Source organism: Chenopodium quinoa, unplaced genomic scaffold, assembly GCF_001683475.1.
Source record: "Chenopodium quinoa cultivar QQ74 unplaced genomic scaffold, ASM168347v1, whole genome shotgun sequence".
Taxonomy (NCBI): domain Eukaryota; kingdom Viridiplantae; phylum Streptophyta; class Magnoliopsida; order Caryophyllales; family Amaranthaceae; genus Chenopodium; species Chenopodium quinoa.
Genome location: NW_018743175.1, coordinates 1,802,734 through 1,822,906, shown reverse-complemented (window position 1 = coordinate 1,822,906; position 20,173 = coordinate 1,802,734). Strand labels below are relative to the sequence as shown.

Here is a 20,173-nt window from a genome sequence, read left to right as displayed (position 1 = left end):
ATTGTTGCACATCAACGCCACTATCCTCCACCACTTCCAGTGCTTTAATCGTGTCCTAAAACTCAAGGCACGTTAAAGCAACAAGAAGAGGTTTCCTCGTTCTGTGGAGAAGACTAAAACCAGTAGAGCAAGTTTAGGAAGTTAGTTGCAGATATTTTGAAAAATATTTTTCCGAAAATAAAAGATATTCTTTTAACCAAGAAATCAGAAATAGATATTTTTCATAAATAACTAAATTTCCTATAATTAAGCAATCTTTAAATTCTATCTTTTAACTAAACATTTAATCATTCTACTAAAGTATCAAACTCCTATTAACACTCACTTACATAAAACCTAAAATAAAAACACTTTAGACTTTATTAATGTTCTGAAGAAGTCTCTGCTCCTAGTCTTCATTCTCTAGCTTCTACTTCGAAGATTCAGTTCCTGCAAAGGAACACTGCAAACAATCTTTACTTTTGAGCTCCAGTTCCTTTGTCTAGAATAACTCTGTAACTTGAACTTAGGCTAAACAGTCATGAAAAACATTAGTTCCAAATATAAGTTTGACTTGTGTTATCTTCAAAACATCAAGGGCAACAAAAAGCAAGGTTTACCAAAGTATTAACAAAGCCAATATTTTGGACATTCTAAATCCAAAAAAATAGGGCAAATGATATGAAACTAATTCCTTCTTTTTTTTGGTTTCCTCTATTTGTACTTCGCACTTTATACAATTCTCATAAGCCTTCGTGTCCAACTTCTAAAATTTATACGAGCCGAGAACACATATAACGCAAAATATATAATTATGCTAGATAGATTATTTGTCTAAATATAGACGTTAATACTATTTCATAATCTTTATTGTATGTGTAAACTGAAGAAAAAAAAATTTGCTTTTGTCAAAAAAAAAAAAAAGAAAAAAAAGAAGAAAAAAAAAGAGGGGGGGGGGATGATCAGATTATTCTCAAGCATGTTTAGATGTGTAAGCTTGATCACTTGATCATGATTTCCACTAATTCAAAGATGTAATACAGCTATTGATAAATAAATAAATGTATTCTTGTTCTTGATTGAAAATATATATATAAATTATTAAACAACTCTTAGCTTCCTTCATGGGATGAAAACTTTCGCTTTCAAAGCCGCCAAGCAATTGGAAGGTAGCGAATAATTTAACTCAAAGAAAGCTAAAAACCAGCACTCACATTTCCCATTCGAAAGTTGGGTTTGGATGTGGGCATAAAGTTGGACAACCATAGATTGGATGTAATTTCATCATGTAATTGGTTAGGATAGTTGATAATCCATTCATTCAAATAATCATATTCTAAATGCAATATTTTTGGCCCTACTAAATGCCAAATGATTACGTATTGTTTATGATGTTAATATATTTTTTTTTGGCGAATATGATGTTATTTTATTTAATTCTATTTATTTATTTATTTCGTTAAGAATGATACACTTTAATCTGAGCTGAGCTGGGCTTTTTAAGCTACCTAATTAAAGTTAATATTCTAATCATATAAATTGACGAGTGTCTAATTGTACTTGTACCCCACACACACACACACATATATATATATATATATGTATATATATACATATATATATACTATAGCATAGAATTCAAAACTTTACATTTGAAAAAGAAATTGAATGAAGTATCAATTATCATTTGAGCTACTCGTAACTATTAAAGGGGAATGCCAAATAGGACAAACATAACCCTCTATAAGGAACGGAGGAAGTAGTTTCTTGATTTACTATAGCTTTAATAAGTTTAACACCCAAGTCGTACTTGGCTTGGCCTTGGAAACATGGTAAGGTTCGGTCCATATGATGGGTAGTATAAACAGTGTTTAACTTGGAGAATAGATTTATAGATAATTTGTTGTTTTAGAATTTACGGATAACCTCAATAGTCAAAACTTATTCGACTTGTTTAATTAAATATGTCATGTCATATTATCCAACTAGTTAATCGGGTTGTAAGTTTTTGATGTTAACCCTTATTCCGTGCCAATTCATGTTGTATCAGTTTTTACCACTTCTAAGGCCTTGTTCTTTTGAGCTGTTGTGGTCTGCTCTGCTGACGCCTGCTTTGCCCTGTTGAAATTTGCTCTACTTTGCTCAAAAGCTTACAAGAACAGGCCTAATTGTATTATAGTTTACTTAATTAAACAGATTTACTCTATTGGCCATGTAATTAATAAAGTTTGAACTATTTGACATTTGACAGCAAGAGTCATCTTTTGACTTTGACCGATTATAAATTCTCTAACCAAGGAAAATCCAAATCCTTCAGATGACTACATCGTGCAGACGGGTCACACGTGCCCGCCACCCTAAACTAATTTCTCATTTTTTAATTTAATACGAGTATACTTTCTAAATATGGTAATATTCACTGCTTCAGCGCAGCAATTTGACTACAAATGTTATTTTATTACTCTTTCTAAAAATACCAACGTGGTGAAATGAACCGAATGCAAGTTGTTACACTAATGATAAAATTCAGATTGCTAATTAAGTAATTTAAACCAACTTGCAATTGTCTAATTTGATTTCAATTTCAAAAAGCTATAACTAGAATTGTCTTTTTGCATAAAGTTTTCAAGTGGTAGAAGACATAATTAATTCAAACGGCTAAGCTCCAACTAATTTGGCAATTATACATTTATACTATACCTCTGTCAGCTTTGTTTATATTTTTTTTTAAAACCAACTTTGTTTATATTTCTTGAATCATTTAACTTTTTACAATCATTATAATATATATTTGACTACAAATTAAATCTTTTGAATTATGTAGTAATTAAAATTATAAATTTTTTATATTTTAAAAATAAAATACAAAATACGTTTCTCGTAGAGCAATTGATAATATATTGTCAAAGTTTATAAAATTGGACCTCAATATATCAAATAATAGAGCAAGTGATTTCAGACAAGGGTTGTTTCAACAAAATGAATTTGATTAGTTGGTTTGCAACAAAAGATAAATAAATAAAAAACATAGTAACATAATTGGAGAAAGTGTTAAACTTTAACAATAAATTTAGTTACTTAAAAATAATAAAAATTAAATAAAATATAGGTCTTTCTTCTCATGCATGATCATATGCATTATCAGTGCAGGTTAATAATGTTAACATTGTAAATATCTTTTGAGATTTTCTAAGGTGATTAGGTTTCATCTTTCTATATATATATATATATGAATTAATGGAAAACACTCCGATTATGAACCGATACTTCAAAGTGTGGTACACTTGTACTTTATCTACTCTATCAAAGCACAAGCACATCACACACTATTCTTCCTCCATTAAATAATAATTGCATCAAAGGGGTTTTATTTATGAGACATTTAATATTTCTTTATTGTTTAATATTTAATGGAGGAAGTGAAAAAAAATGGTTGTGATTTGCATAAAATAAGATGTCCAGCAATATTTAGTAAGCTGACAAGCTGTTCGCTGGCAATTTAGCATGAGATCTATGGATCTTAAAATGGCCCACTTAATTATGCGTCCCTTTCGTCTTCGAAGATTCAGGCCCATTACAGCTATCAGACCCGCAACTGTAATCCACAATCATCGGTTCACCAGAATATAGTTTTGACTACATCCGTGCCGAGGGACATAGACCCGACTCAGGTTGTACACTTGGCTTATGGTGAGTGAGTCTCCCAACCACAGTTTTCTGCATTCGATGAGACTCAAACTTCAGTCGACTCTTGTTGGTCAAACAAATAAAGTACTTTGTATTATACTACGTATTTAGAGAAATTGTTCCGCATAATATGTAGCATATACTTCCTATATCCCCCAATGTTTGCACTATTTGATCATTTATAGTTTTCAAAACACAATATCTCTAATTTATACTTATAAAATTATTGTAAGAAAAAAAAATGATATTCTAATTGTAGACATTGAATTGCATCAAATAAGATCCCCCAATTCTATATTTTTTTTTTTACTAATTAGTGGTTATTCGTGGACAATAGTTATGAAACTTGACTAAAAAAACCGTAATGAATCAATTTTTAAGAGACAAAGGGGTAATCAATTGATGTTGAATATTATTGTATTTGTAACTGACGGTGTTTATTCCTATACATTACTTTTGTACATCAATTGTCGTGTATCTTAGTTAGGTTAAGGGAGCCCTAAATTTCCTTTATTGGAAACTAACCCAAATTTTCAATATCTCAAGTGTCACGTGTGCTATAAGTCTTGTAACAAATGAAGAACTTTAATTTGAACATATTCAATGATTAGTGAGACTAACTCAATTGTTTACCAACTAAGTTTCATATAAAAAGGTTGGCCATGCCATCAAGGGGAAGCTAAATGATTGACACAAGCAACAATTTTTGAATACCAAAAACAGCACTATGAATATTTCAAAGTCCAAATTCATTAAAATTGATTTTAAATTACTAATTTATGCACGAGGGGTCACCTTTTGCCTATTGGACCAATTTATAACCTAATATCTTAGCTACTCTAATTAAAAATAAATAAAATTATAAGCTCTCAGGTGGTTCTTCCTACTTTATCAAACTTTAATTATGTTTTATTAATTTTTAATTGTTGGTTAGATTTAATTAGTAAAGAGAATCTTTGAAGCACGAAAATCCAGACATATGATCAGATTAAGCAAATTAATTTATTCATCCAAATTAAACTTGACTATTTCCTTAATAAATTATTTTAATTAACTAATATTCCTGACTTTATTAAATGAGTATTTGAATACGATTATTGCAAATTGGTTGACGCTTGACCCGTGATCTTTGAACATATCATCTTACTATTCTAGAAGCATAGAAATATAATAAGGCATCGAACATGGGTATTCCGTGAAACAATCTCGGATAATCTTGCTTACATTTTAATTTTGTATATGTATAGAAAGTTACCTTTTCGAGGACGACGGGTTTCTTATTTAGGTTCGGATGAATCCTATTTATTTATGAAAGAAATGACATTCAAAAGCTCTAAAAATGGATGCTTACGTGTTTTGAATTCATGCGGAATAAAATAATCATTTATTCGTCGCTCTTAATTCTTGACAGTCTTAGACTCAATCCTTGCTGATGTCCTTGCTCTTAATTCATTTTTTGACTTTATTTCTTGGTCACATGTTAGAAGTGAAGGTAATTATTTGGTAGCTCATTATCTTTATAGGGTAGTACCTTTTGGAAACGAACAAATTTGAGAGAGACATTGTCTTCATATTATTTCGTCTTATATACTCATGGACAAGTTGTCTATTTTAGGTTAATAAAAGTACTACCTCGTGGTTTCAAAAAAAAAAAAAAAAAAAAAAAAAGAATATGTTCGTCGCTTAGATGAGTAGGATCCACAATTTCTATCTAACAAAAGTTTATTGCATTGTTTTCTTATATGATGTGTTCAACAATATGAATAGAAGTATTGTCACTTGATGAGTAAAGCTATGTCCATCCAACTATGTTATTAAATATTGAAGTATAGTTTTTCCAAATAATACAAGTGTCACACATTAATTTAAACACTTTATGAGATTATAGGGCTACTTCTCCTATTGTCAAATGGTGATTAGGATAGAATGAACCTCTTTGCACTTGTAAAATAAACTTGACGATGTGGCCCAAACCCATAATTAACATTAATTTGCTAATTTTAAGAAAATTACCAAATGAGATATCATTAGGTTGTATGATTGTACATTTTCTATGATCATAATAATGTACTTTTCCTATCAGGGATGAAAGATGTTAAGCAATAATAAAATGCAAAGTAAAAAATATGATTTGATATGTTATTTTTTAAAATAAAAATTATTCACTTGATTTTTACGTATGTGAGATTAACTCTGGTTATTAGCCTTGCATTTCTTGACCCTGACCTATGACAAGCCAAAATGCTACTCTCAATTGACAAAAACTAGAAATTGAACATCATTAATTGCCTGGCTTGGTTTTAAGACGAAATTAACTTCACAAATTTTCTCACCTTGCTAATTAAATAATAATCCTAGCTGGTGGCTACAACTATGTCGGCCAACGACCCAAGCTAAGCTAAACTTAACTAATCAATTTCTAATCGGAATACATATTGCATATTGCCAAAATTCAGTTGTATTACTTGACAATTAGGATTTAGGAAAATCACAAACATTCACAAAATAGAAAGAAAAAAAAAGGGGGTCATTGTCAGATATTCTGTACAAATATTTTCTACGAAATATAATTATCAGCCCAACTTTTATATGATTATTAATACTACAAGTATTTCATTTTCAATTTTCTTCCTATTATTCTATTAAAATTGATGTTATTGGTCGCACATTGTAGCTGGAATTTTGAATGACAATTAGTGGCTCACATTATTATGTGGCCGGCCAAACTCAATTATAGAACCCTTCAAAAATCAACGTTGCTAGAAAACAATCACATAACGCTGGAAAGTGGTTCATTCGTCTAGGTCAACTCAAAGAGCTAAGACATGGGTGCCTTGGACCAACAAATTGGTTAGTTGATTCTAGTTTTTAGATATCCAAATTCAATCGCAATTGAAAACCAATTCGAAGAAATGTCCAATAGAAAGCGAAATTGATGCAACTCAAGTTGTTAAATTGCACAAGATTAGTTATAATTGAAGATAAACATGATCAATTTTGGTGAAAATCTTAATATCGAGCTTGAAATTGGTGCAAAGTTTGACTAAGGGACATAGACATTAACCGTTAAACCAATCTATTTAAAGCCTTTTCAAGTAACACATGTCGTATGATAAAATTTAATACATTAAATCTACCCAAAAATTATCAGTCATCTTTTATATTTTTGTTCAATGACAGAGATGCATGTTATACTATAATTTTATGAACCATATTAATTAATACATTTTGAAATAATAATAATGTGCTTATATAATCAGTCTTCTAAAAAGGTATATTGTTAGATTAATTAGTTTCACATTACAAATAAATCATAGAACATAATTATGGTTGTTTTATACAAAAATTGACCACTGCCATAATATGTTAGTTTGTTTAAGGGAAATGTGACTTATCAGATCAGCCAATAATCATTTTAATAGCTATAGAAGATCCTTAACGAATCATATATACATATGTACCGTATCTCATAAAAATACGAAGTATATAGTGTTAGACAATACAAAACTCCTTAATCAGATTGATTTCCATTGATCAATATTTAGGGTTACATTGAGATTCCTAATTATATTAGGTAACTAACAAGATATGTTCAGATATCATAAAAATATTCATTTACAAAATACATCTTCCTAGGAGAAGAATATTCTACGGATATTTTTTACTCTGTATCATATAGGAGTTACTCCCTTTGTTTTGTAAAACATAATTTAAAATTTTAAGAGAATCTCTCATGCGTATTCCATACGAAATTATATTAGTTGTAACCACATAGAGAATGATTCAACCTGAGTCCAAATTCTACAACATTATGACATTTATGAGACAATACTTGCAAATTGTCTTAGGGAATAGTATTAGACAATAGCTATTATTGAAATCACCGGTATTAGGCTATTAGCTATATACGATTTAGTCAAACTTACGAGATTAAATATTTTTCTTAACTTATGACAAAAGACAAAATTTATTTGTTTGCTTTTGCATGGGAATGTAAAATCATGTATACGTATTAAGTTTCAGTTTCAAAGTCAAGAAGATCATTCATCATTGTCATACGAATTCCAATTTCTAATTATAATAATAAATCATTTTGGTCGTTGATCGTTTCTAATAATTTGCTTGTATCAAACAAAATTGAATATGTTTTAAAAAAAATAAAATAAAATAAAAAAATAAATTGAAGACATTTTCTTTCTTTAATTTTCAAGATCTATATTATATGTGAAGTATTCTGATGTATCAATTTTAGATTATGAAGTATCTAAGGATCAATTTGAAAGAAGAGATAACAGATTGAATCATTGAATCCTAGCTCAAGTCTCATGAGATAAAATCTTTTTAGAACAAAAGTGCTACGAAAGTATATGTAATTATTTATTCGTATGGGTGGTCTTATCAGGTAGGTCATCTCGAGTCTTAATAATCCTATATCTCTAATAAACTAATAAAGTCAATACTTTTACTTGAACAATGATTTAATACTTAAGTAGTTAAGCTTATATTGGATTTCAAAGAAATTAAACTAGAATATAGCATTATATTGATCAATAATTCAATAAAGAGAGTTTATGAAAATCCATTACAAAAAAAAAAAAAAAAAAAGAGTTTATGAAAATTACCAAATCCCTTCGTAATGTAACTACTTTGATAGGAAGGTTTATAATTCGTATATTGTATATCATTCACAAAGTATAAAGTAAATTAAGATATCACAACTTCAATTAAAATTGGATATTTGAATAATTGAATGGATGAGGAATTTATTACGGAGAAGGTGCTACGAGTAGTCGAATACATAGTACGGAGTAGAAAGTACCCTCTGCAAAAATGAGGATGTTATTGCATGCACACTATGCATCCGTACGTACGTGTTGCAAAATCATGGATCCATGTATTGGCAATGGATATGTATTACGAGTACATCATCTACATGACTCCCAACAGTCCCAAGTCCCAATTAGCTAGCTGGATGCCTTAGGTCAAGTAGACACGAAGTACTTACTACGTATACAGATATTATAGATCTATACATGTCAGAGTTGATCGAATTGATACTAACAAAAGCCGCCCATAGGATTGAGGTTGAGATGGTAGAATAGTGACATTGTTTTCCATATCATATCTTCAAGAATTAAGGAATTAATCTTTTAGAACTTATTTAAGGGATTTTACTTAACTTTGCCTCATAAGTGAATTCTGTTATCTTTACCAATAAAAGAAAAAAACGTCCATAAAATACAAATTTATAATATACATACCCATAATTTTTAGAAATTTCTTGGAATAAGGTTTCTGACTTGATCCCGCATATAACGAGTTCATTGGTTTCCTATTAGTTTTACAAGTATAACAAAATAGCCCTTAAAATTTCATATAGTCACTAAATATGACTTTAAAATGCACCTATAAATATTTTTTTTTTTACCTTATTTGACAATTTTTGTTCAATTTAAATGTCAAAATAATCAAAAGATATTACCCGTGATTCTGTGATTGCATCTATCTAGACTACCTCAATATACAGTAGAGTTTAATTATAATAAAAGTTTTCAAAAGATCCGTAAACAATTTTAAGCCTTCTTTAAGTTACCTTATTTTAAGGAAAATCAATTAAATTCATTCAAATTGAAATAATTTCAGATGCAATATGAAAAATTAAGATAATTAAAAAATTAGGTGATATAATTAAAACAAATTCTTATACATGGTTGGCCACACGGTGTGGCCCGTCATCATTGGAGTTACTTTGTTAGTGTTATAGGGGTTACCCGGATAGAGTTTTAGGGGTTATTGTGTTCTTTTACAAGGAGTCACACGGTGTGGCCCGTCATCATGGGAGTTACTTTGTTAGTGTTAAGGGTTACCCGGATAGAGTTTTAGGGGTTACTGTATTTTTTTACAAGGAGTCACACGGTGTGGCCAACCGCACACAAGACGCACCGGATAATTAAATAAGGATCATGCTAACTAGCACCCCGAGGCGTTAGATTACTAATTTATATACTTCCTCCAATTTTTTTTACTTGCAACAACTTGAATTTTACACTGTTCACATATCTCACTTTGACTAGCTTTGGTGATCGATTTATAGGTTAGGAAAAATATAGCCATGTGGAATCTTGTTATACTCGTCTCGATTTATACTTTCATAATATCAAATTTTTATAATTTTTACACATTGATAATTAAAGATGTTAACGATTGAAATAGTGCATTGACAAACGTGAAAATATAAGTGTTGCAAGTATTAACAAAACAGAGGAAGTATTACTTAATATAGTACTCGTATTAAGTTAGGAATGCATGATAAAATTGCACGTCAATCGATGTAATTAATAGTGATATTAATTTTACATTAATATTTTTACTTTTAGCTCATTAATTTAATATTAATATTAATATTTTAATTTTAATTTTAGTTCTATTATCTAACGTCTCGAAATACTAGTTAGGTTTTAAGTCTTTCACCATTAAATAAAACACAAAATTTCACTTGAGAGTCTTTTACTTGTATTACCTTCATTTCCCTTATCCAGAAAGAACTCTTCGCACACTACTCAACTAAGAACCATCCTAGAAGCCAGCAGCCCACAATAAACCTAAAAACAGAAATGACTGCACAACTGCCAAAAAAATAGCATATTAAAACTTCCAATAAATCACACAATGTGACAAATACAATCAACGGCCAGATTTCCATCAGCTGCCGCAATGCAAGAATTTTTCAAATAAAAAATCAACGGTTCAGATCTTACTTCCAAATTTTCTCTCTCCTCTTTTTCTCAAAAGACGTTACACGAGGATGCTTCTTTTCTCCTTCTAGACGCATGACCTCTCCAAGAAACTCACCCTTTATCTTCTCCTCTATATATACCCCATTTTTCCACTCTAATTTTCCACTCAATTTTATTATCTCTTTATTTTTTTCCTTTTTCTTTCATTTTATCTTATCATCTTTTTATGTAGTTTTAATTCAACGTTATTTAAATTAAACTTTGAGTATTCAACAATGGCGCCATCTGATCAATCATCGGCTGCTTTAGAGTTTATCAAGAGTCATTTATTCAGTGAACTTTCTCCAATTGGTGTTAATTTCAGCTTTAATCACAATAATTTTGCTAATTCTGAGTTTAATTTTGGGAATAATAATTGTGATTTTAATGGTGTTAAACATGATCAATCATCAATCTCCAAAACTAATTCTCTTTCCTCACAAAATTCTATTTCCTCAATAAATTCTTTTTCACCGGAAGCTTTTGTTGGACAACAACAGATAAATTCTAGCTTGATTAAGGAAGAGAGAGCCTCTGATTTTGGTTTTGATTTCGATTTTGACGTTGATTTATCGAAATTTGAGACTAAGGAGAAGGAGATGTCGACACCTTCACCGACTTTTTCCGGCGGATCTAAGTCGAAGTTTAGGGAAAAGAGGCCGGCGATGAAGATCGCGGTTCCGGCGCCGGTGAAGAAATTTGAGGTGGTCGAGTTTGTGCCTGAGCTGACTCAGCAGGCGAGTGGTGTGATGGCTCAGCAAAAGTTTGAGAAGGAGGAGGCTCAGAGGCACTACAGAGGAGTGAGGAGAAGGCCGTGGGGGAAGTACGCGGCCGAGATTCGTGACCCGAACAAGCGCGGGTCACGAGTTTGGCTCGGGACTTACGACACCGCTATCGAAGCAGCCCGAGCTTATGATCGGGCCGCTTTCAAGCTTCGTGGTTCAAAAGCGATCCTCAACTTTCCGCTCGAAGTCGGGAAGTTGGTTGAGGAGGCTGCTGGCACAACCACTGCCACCGCCGCTGTTTCATGCGGCAGAGGTAGTGGTGAAAGGAAAAGAAAGGAAGTGGAAGAGAGTAAAAATAATGAGGTGGTAGAAGTTAAAAAGGTTAAAAGTGGAGAGACCTCAACGACGTCGTCTGTAACCGAAGACTCATTTCCGTTGACTCCGTCAAGTTGGACAGCGTTTTGGGATTTAGATGTGAAGACGGGAAATGGATTGTTTACCGTACCTCCGTTGTCTCCGTTATCTCCCCACCCGTCAATGGGATATCCACAAATGGCAGTGATGTAAAAGATACTACTACGGAGTATTAATTATCATTAATCATGGTTTAGGACAGAGTATTATCAGATTTTCGGTTTAATTTAAACTGTCTGATAGAAGACCTACACAAGAAAAAGAAAAAAAAATAAAAAAATGCTACTCATATTAGTGTAATTTCAATCTTGTAATAGTCAATCGTTTAAGGGTGCTGTGTGTAAATATTATTTCATAAAATTTATTAATTTCTTTTAAATTTTATTTGATTTATTCAATCGAAAGCATGTTATAATTTCAAGGTGGTAGGGAATGCAAATTAATAATGTCCGAATATGTTAATCAAACCTTGTTTTAGTGTGAAGTGGTTGTATAATAAGTCTACTTTTCTGATCGCCCAACTTGATGATTAAGATGGTAATCAACTTGCGTGCGAGCAAGATTAAACAAATTGATGAAAGCAAAAGAGTACAGACAATAATTGAGTAAAGTAATACGATAAGAACAACAATATGATATCTTAATCCATTGATTAATGATAATTAATAGGAGTACAAGATAGTGGCAATTGTTTATTGTAATTATTCCTCAAAAATAATAAAAAATTGTTTATTGTAATTAGCTTTCTTGATTAGTTTAAGTGTCTAGGACATGTTTAATTTGTCATATGTTTACTTTAATGTTAGATGCATGTATATGATCATTAATTATAATGATAGTGAGGCAATAAGGATTCTAAACTTGCCCGGTTTAGTCTATATTTTCTGTGTATGTTTATTGTATAAAATCATATGTCAACTACAGTATATAGTAGATTCAATCTTTCCAATCATGTAATGATGGCTAATTACAATCCTACAATATTAAACTAGGGCATTAGAGACCTTTATGAACAGCATTCATGTACTAGCTAGATATAAAATAAACTTAAGTTTAAACTTTCTTTCCTTTATATTTTTCGCTACTAGTCATTAGGCAAAATTGTCTACCAACTCAATACAATTCTATAAAATAAAAAATCTATTAATAATGTAATTAGAGCTATTGGGCAAATATTAAGGAACAAAGAGAGTAATATAAAATGATCAACAATACTAGTACTGTAGTACACAGTGTTTGAACTTTAAAGTACGTAGAAATATACTTAATTATGAGTTGTTATTTGGTTAACACTTATGTGGGAAGTTGAAATTACTAAAGAAATGGAAACTCCTACAAAACATAGGAATTTAATTACCCGACTATACCTTGGTCAATAAAATTTCTCATTTTTTTTTTTGCATAAAATTACATTCTTATCCTCTCTTACCCTCTAAAATTTGGGAAAGGTGAAAAGAAATTACATTCTCACCCTCTAAAATTGGAAAAAGTTCTTATAATATAAAAGAATCACATAGTATTAACCAAACAAATTATAGGAAGTTAATTCATGGGAATTACAAATTCCTTTATGTCAATCAGACAAGATTATAACATTTTCAATGAATTTTAACTTCCCATGAATTTTAATTGTCTATGAAAATCTACTTCCCATACATAACCAAATGAGGCCAGATGATGCAAATATACAGTGGTAAAAGAGTTAGAGAACTCTATTGTAGCAATCATAGAGTATATTATATGCCCTCACTTGAGGATCACATCGCCCATACCACCCACCTACAAGGTAAGTCTTATACGAAGTGTATGAATAAGAAATTTTTATTTACGAAGAACAAATAAATTGAGTGAAAAGTATTTGGAAATTTTCTTACAAAACAATTTAAATCCGTAGACTTAATAATCGAAATTACCAGAACATATGAGAAATGGGAAGGGTTGAACTGTTGAATATAGCCATATTGTCAAAGTCAACAGCAGAATTAAATAAAATTTCATTCGTCAGACCACGTTGTATGGAAATATGGATCTCAATCATCGATCTCATCCCCAAATTTTTCTTATGTTATTTGACTTTTATATCTCCAGACATTGACAAACTATTACTGTAGGAGATAGTTTTGGGCATCTAGCTACAACCCTTCATTATTTGCAAGTAGGGTGTTCAAAATATAACACTATGGATGCTCTTATGCAAAGAACCTATCGTAATAGGTAAATGATATTCAAATTAATAAATCCTTTCTCCGTTTTTTTACTTGATCTGTCATATTTATCACATTTGTTAATGCATAAGTTTAAGTCTTTAACCATCAATAAGTTCAATTCTCAATAAGTAAATTTTTTTTTTTTAAAAAAAACATTATAATAGTATTTTAAGGTTGTTTATCAGTTGTAAAAATTAATATTATAATAGCACTCTGTATTATAATAGTATAAAAATTACAAGTATTAGTTGTGTAGGTTGTAGGTCAATTGGACCATTTGATGAATAAGAAGGGACTATTTGAAGAAGAAGAAGATAACCCTAAAAGGTGGGATCATTCCCAAATTTTTGATGTTCGAATTGAACCATGCATTTTGAGAAGAGTTGCAAAGGATGGGATTATTTTTGTGAATTTTTCCTACAATAAAAGCCACAAGCTACAACTAGCTAACAAGAACAAGATGAAGATTGCATTGCCTGAGGTGAGCTCCATTTAATTTCCCTCCAAATCTCTCCAATGATGGAAGGATTATGCTTATTAAAGAAAGAGGAAAAATGGATCCCTCTTTGTCCCCTTCCCTTTCTCTTCCTTTCTTTTCCTTCTATCCAAACAAAATGTAAATGATCAATATTAGCATAGTCCTAGAAAAATACCGCATATGGCGTATTCCTAGACATGCTAATCTTCAGCGATAGGATGCCAATTACTTGTTCGCATTTTACACCAATTAATTCACACCTTGTAATCATCTTAATTAACTTCCTCAATTATCTATTTCAGCTGCCTAAGCCACGGCACTAGTTATAATATGCGCATAATCCACTAATATTATCAACTTTGGGTCATTTTCAGTCAGTATAATTTAATTCATGCTGATAAGTTATCTCAATCACAATGTAGCCAAAGTCAGTCAAGAATTTTCATCAAAAGACAAGCAGAAAGTCAGTCAACCAGATCAAGCACGAGGTTTTGACATTATGACACAATTCTTAATTGGGATAAAAATTAGTGGGTGAGTCCAGGCCTTCAGAGGTTGTAATATTTTAGATATAATAATTTGAAGACTTATATACTTGTACTATTTTACAACCAATTTTACCAAATATATTTATTTCAGAGCTAACAATCAAACCACCAACATAAAAAGTCAAAACATCTGGTCAGATCAACTAAGAAAAAGAGTCAACTGCCAAGTGCCAAACAAGCCCTAAATCGATACGTTTAAAAGTAGAAAAAAGGTATATAGTTCATATTCTCAAGCAAAATTCGTGATGAAAATAGAACTTTTAATCTCACAATAATGTAAGTACATACCTCATTATCCCTCAAAAAATAAAAAAAACATGTAAATACTTCATCGATTAATTACCCTCTTCTTCTCCTTTTTTTTATTTTATTTATTTATTTTAATCTATTTTGTACTTAATGATTTACGTTTTTTTTCCTATTTATTTATGTATCTAGGAAGTACGTTCATTACAATAAAGCAATGGATACATTCGAGTTTCAACTAAAGATGGTTCTGGGCCGTGTCAGGCCCACGTGTTTTGGGTTAGTTAGGCCCGGCTCATGGCTCGGCCCACGAGTTTCGTGCCGTGCCGAAGTTTTCAAAAGGTTGGCCCGTGCACGGCCCAGGCCCACGTGCCATCGCGGCGGGTCGTGCCGGGCTTGCATAGCAAAATTTCATTGATTTTAGCATGTTTTGTCGTGCCGGGCCTGATCGCGCCATACCTTATCGTGCTTCTCCCAAATAAAGGCGGGCCAAGCCCGACCCACACGCACAGTAACGTGCCGGGCCGAGCCGCCTACATCGTGCTCGTGCTGTGCCGTGCTTTTTTGTGTTGGGCCGGCCCGGCCCAGTGCCATCTTTAGTTTCAATGTTTTGATTGTAAGCATTAATCTGTACTGGTGCATACACTCTTTACTCTTAGATTGACTTGTGTCGTTGTAACTTGTTGTAAAACTACATTAGGTAAAATAAGTTGATTATTGGTTTGAATTCTATGATCCTAGATTTATAAATTAGTAAAACATAAACATTCCAAACTATACTAGTACCAGAAAAAACTAGTACTTCGTAGTTCGTACTAAGCTACTCCATAGCAAATAGAAACGGTCAATTTAGAATTATTATGTTTTGTTAAACCAATAAACATGCTTACATACTGAGGCACCGGAGTTATTTTGTAGTGGTTGTGGAAATACGCTGTACAAAAATTAATTGAGTTTTTTTTCCCCTCTTGTTGTACAATAGAAATTAAATTATATAGATAAAAAAAAAACTCCCAACGTTAGTAAAATTAATCAAGATGTACAAAAGTATATAGAAGATGTGAAGAAGATATTTGACAAACTTTAATCACACATGCATGAATACATGATCTACATTTAGAGGGCGGAATGAATATAGAATGATATTGATATACAAGAAAAAGAAAAAAAAAAAAAAAAACCCTTTCAATTATTGTGTGTTGTAAGTATAAAATATTGTGACATTTCCACAATTTAAGGAAGTATGGCAAGTAGTAAAAGAACGGAAAAAATATAAGAACATTTGAAGTATCAGCAAACTACATCAACAATGTATGAGCATTTCACTCAACTCATAAAACACTCTAGAGAATATACTTTCTCTGTCTCAAATCTCTATATATAAGCCACATTTGACTATAATAACATCCGGAATCCCAAACTTGACGTGGAGAATCTAATGTATTAAAACGTTATACACACACCATTTAAACATAAATCAACTTAATAGTAAAAACACTGGGAGCCAAAATATAGGATACTTCTCGTCAAATTATTACATGCATGCACATTGCTTCAATTTTGTCCAAAAACGCAAGTTGCAATGATTTCTGGAATAATTTTCTGTAAAATTTAGTAATAATTTTCTTGCAAGATTCATTGATTGGAAATTTAGCAGCCATTTCCTTCCTTTTGTCAAGAGTTGAGTACAAGTGACAACCACAGTACAAAATGCCATATAATAGGTCTAGAATGCGTCACAATTAGGGCTATATATATGTACGTCGTATGGTAGGTGGCTCTAACTTTGGGTGGGTAGCTTTTCCAATTTCTAACCATTTACAATAAGTAATTAAAGCAAGAAAATGGTATAACTTGTACTACATTTTACTTTTTTCATACTCGTTGATACTTGTATAAAACTTAGAAGTTAGAACAGTAATATATCTAGCTATATAATTGTATGTGTAATTGTAAAGATTATATAAAGTTGATATTTTAAAAGTACATATTGAAGTGAATCTAATGACATTTTATCAAGATTGTAAATAGTGTCAAAATATTAATTTGAAAGTACATATTATTTTGAAAGTAAATATTGAAGTGAATCTAAGGACATTTATCGTGATTGTAAATAGTGTCAAAATTCAAAATGTTAACATCAACGTGAAATGAGGGTAGTACTATACATAACGATGTTTAATAAAAGTCTGATCTCTTAATTACGTACATTTGTTTTTATTAATTTGTTTGATCTGAAATCAAAGTCTAATTGTACTGTATTCTTCCTTTCTTGGGTGGGAAATGGGAATGGAGGACGATAATTGGAAGTGAATGTATGCATCATAGATTAGTTGTAGTGTTGTACAAGTTGCACTGCATGAATATTATTCAACAAACATTAGGTTATGGGTTTAAATAAACTTTATAAAACAATTGGTGTGACCAAAATGAAACTATATCGATGTGATTTACTGAATTGCATGGAAAAGTTATGTTGTGACTGGTGAGTGAACATTCAAGACATTTCCTAAGTGACTGTGCGAATAGATAATCCGTTATAATCAAGTGAACATTTAAACAATTCCTAAGTGACTATGTAGATAATTAGATATAGATAGATCAATAGATTATGTCATGTTATATTGACAACGACTTATTTTTAGCTCTATTTATAAAAGCTATATCAATTATTGTACTCTTGGTTGAAAAGTTTAAAGTTTGATCGTGAATGATCACTAATAGGCTAATATGTAAGGAAAAAGTCATGTGGAGTCATTTTAAAATCGTCCCGATACCTTTTTATTTATATTTTTTGTAATGTAGTTTGATAATACGAAACTATAAATATTATAACAAATGGGTAAAATAAAAGAATATAGAAGGAATTAATTCTTAAAATCAAGATAATGTATGAGAAAATTATGTCTTATTCACTAACACAAGTACGCAACACATACAAGCTTCCCAACAACTTGCATAATGTCATAATGATGATGCAATCGTCGTCCGTTAAACAAGTTGCCATGTGAATTTGATCCAAAAAATGTTAAGAAGTCGATCTGTCGATCATATTGAGTTGAGAATTGACATGTATTTTGTATTTGATTCGGTGACGAAGAAATCATTGTGACTTGCATTTATCATTTGCCTATTAGAGATTTGACGTAAGTTTAGTGGGTTGAAGCCCACTTAACAAGGGCCGATGGTCCAACGGCACCTTGGCTCTTAAGACTGGTGCTCCAAAAGCCTGGCCCAAAAAAAGCAAGTAAGTTTTCATTGCCTTGGACTCCAATGCCCCCATTGCATTTGTTGGTTTTTGGAAACCACATTAAGGCTGAGACATTTGATTGCTACTCAATTGAAACTTATACTGTAGGTATTTATTGTATAGCTAATCATTTTTGTAAAGTATGATTGAATCGACATTTCTCACAAAGTCACAATTTAATAAAGGACAAATTTATTGAGGGAGCGAAAGTGGAATATGATCTTATGACTATTAAGCTATCGAGTCCAAACCTTATCATTAGACTAAGTCTTGCTTGATGTGTATAGCTAATTATAGCGTTGGATTGACCTTGTTTTGAGCTGAATTTGAAATTATAGATTATTTGGGGAAAAAAGTTAGGGGCATTTGGGCTATTAAGCTAACATGCCCATGAAAAGTTTTATCATACAACGTATATGACTAAAATTTTCACTGATTTGGGCCATAAAATCTTGGGCTATATTGGGCCAAACCTTGTGGGTCAGGCTGTTTTGATCAGATCGGTATCATCTAAAACTAAGCCCGAATAATGCCCAATCTCTAAAACAACTAATAAAGATATAACTGTGACCCTGTGGTTCGGGCTCTTGTATTAAGCTAAAACTCAAGGGATCATGAGCGTTACTATAGGGTCTATCTTCTCTACCTTACTTGTTAATTAAAGGGATTAAGGGTGTAACAAATGTGGAGGACCGCAGGACATCATTCCAAGAATTTATACAATAACTAGGGGTTAGGGTCGAATTGTAAAAGTTTGCCCTAATAATGGAAGCTTGTTAGGTAGGCTTTTAAGCACATAATAAAGAGCATTGCCAACAATGATTAAAAAAAATAATTATTTGTTCTCTTTCTACTCACTTTTTCACTTATGTTGCTCATTAGCATTTTGATGATCATATTTTTATCCCACTAATGATAAAAAAAAAATTAAAATAAAATAAAATCTTCACCATGACATCATTCTCTCTTACTTTTACTAATACAAAACAAAATATATATAATTACTTTTACTAATATAATTCAATTTATCATATGTTCAAGGTTGACTGAGAGATCTAACTACACAAATTAATTGGCTTTAGTCTAGAACAAGAAATAGTTATGGTTTAATATTTTATTATAAAATACGATCATGTGAATCAAATGGAAGGATGTACTAAAACTTTCTGCAAGAAATTCTAACAATTTAAAGACGCATATGTAGTACATACAAACGTCTAAATTACCTCTTGGTATACAAAAGGGTTGGTCACCCTAACCTACATAATCAAGCGTTACAATTACAATTTTTTTTTTAAAAAGCAAACAAATTAACACAAGCAATTTAAATCTAATTTTATCAAGCGATTAAACCAAAACTTTTGGCTTTCCTTAACTATTACATCATGCTTATTAAAAATGTAAAAGCAATAATATAAGGTTAAATATGTAAATTCACTTTTTGAGGGATGTATTAGTCTCAACACTATTCATAAGAGTTGAGTGATACTTTTGAAAAGGTAGAGATTTAGAATGGTAATCTTTCAATATTTGTTCAAAGAATCAATATACTTAACTATTGAAAAAGTCAAGAAATTAATTAATAAATGTTCCTTTAGGTTTACTATTTTCTTATCGCAGTGCGGAGTTTCTTTTATGAATTAATATTAAGAATTAAGCCTAACTAATAAGGTATTTGTCTATTGATTAAGATTGAGGATCTATGGCGGCTTCATGGATCCTTACTCCCCCAATTACAATGTCTTTGTGGGTTATTCAAACAAGCACACAATACAAGATTAAAAAAAAAAAAAAAAGGAAGTTAAAATTACGCTTAATGCAAAGTGAAAAAGACAAATTATGTCATGCCTTTTCCCCTGCAAA

The 20,173-nt window shown here is 31.2% G+C and overlaps 1 protein-coding gene across 1 annotated transcript; it reads left to right on the top strand.

Annotated features, from left to right (window-relative positions):
* The first annotated feature begins 10,564 nt into the window (after nucleotides 1-10,564).
* On the top strand, nucleotides 10,565-11,849 carry LOC110732385 (ethylene-responsive transcription factor ERF104-like). The gene has a single exon (XM_021912320.1). The coding sequence runs from the start codon at nucleotides 10,679-10,681 to the stop codon at nucleotides 11,732-11,734; it is 1,056 nt and encodes a 351-aa protein (XP_021768012.1). The 5' UTR covers nucleotides 10,565-10,678; the 3' UTR covers nucleotides 11,735-11,849.
* The last annotated feature ends 8,324 nt before the right edge of the window (nucleotides 11,850-20,173 follow it).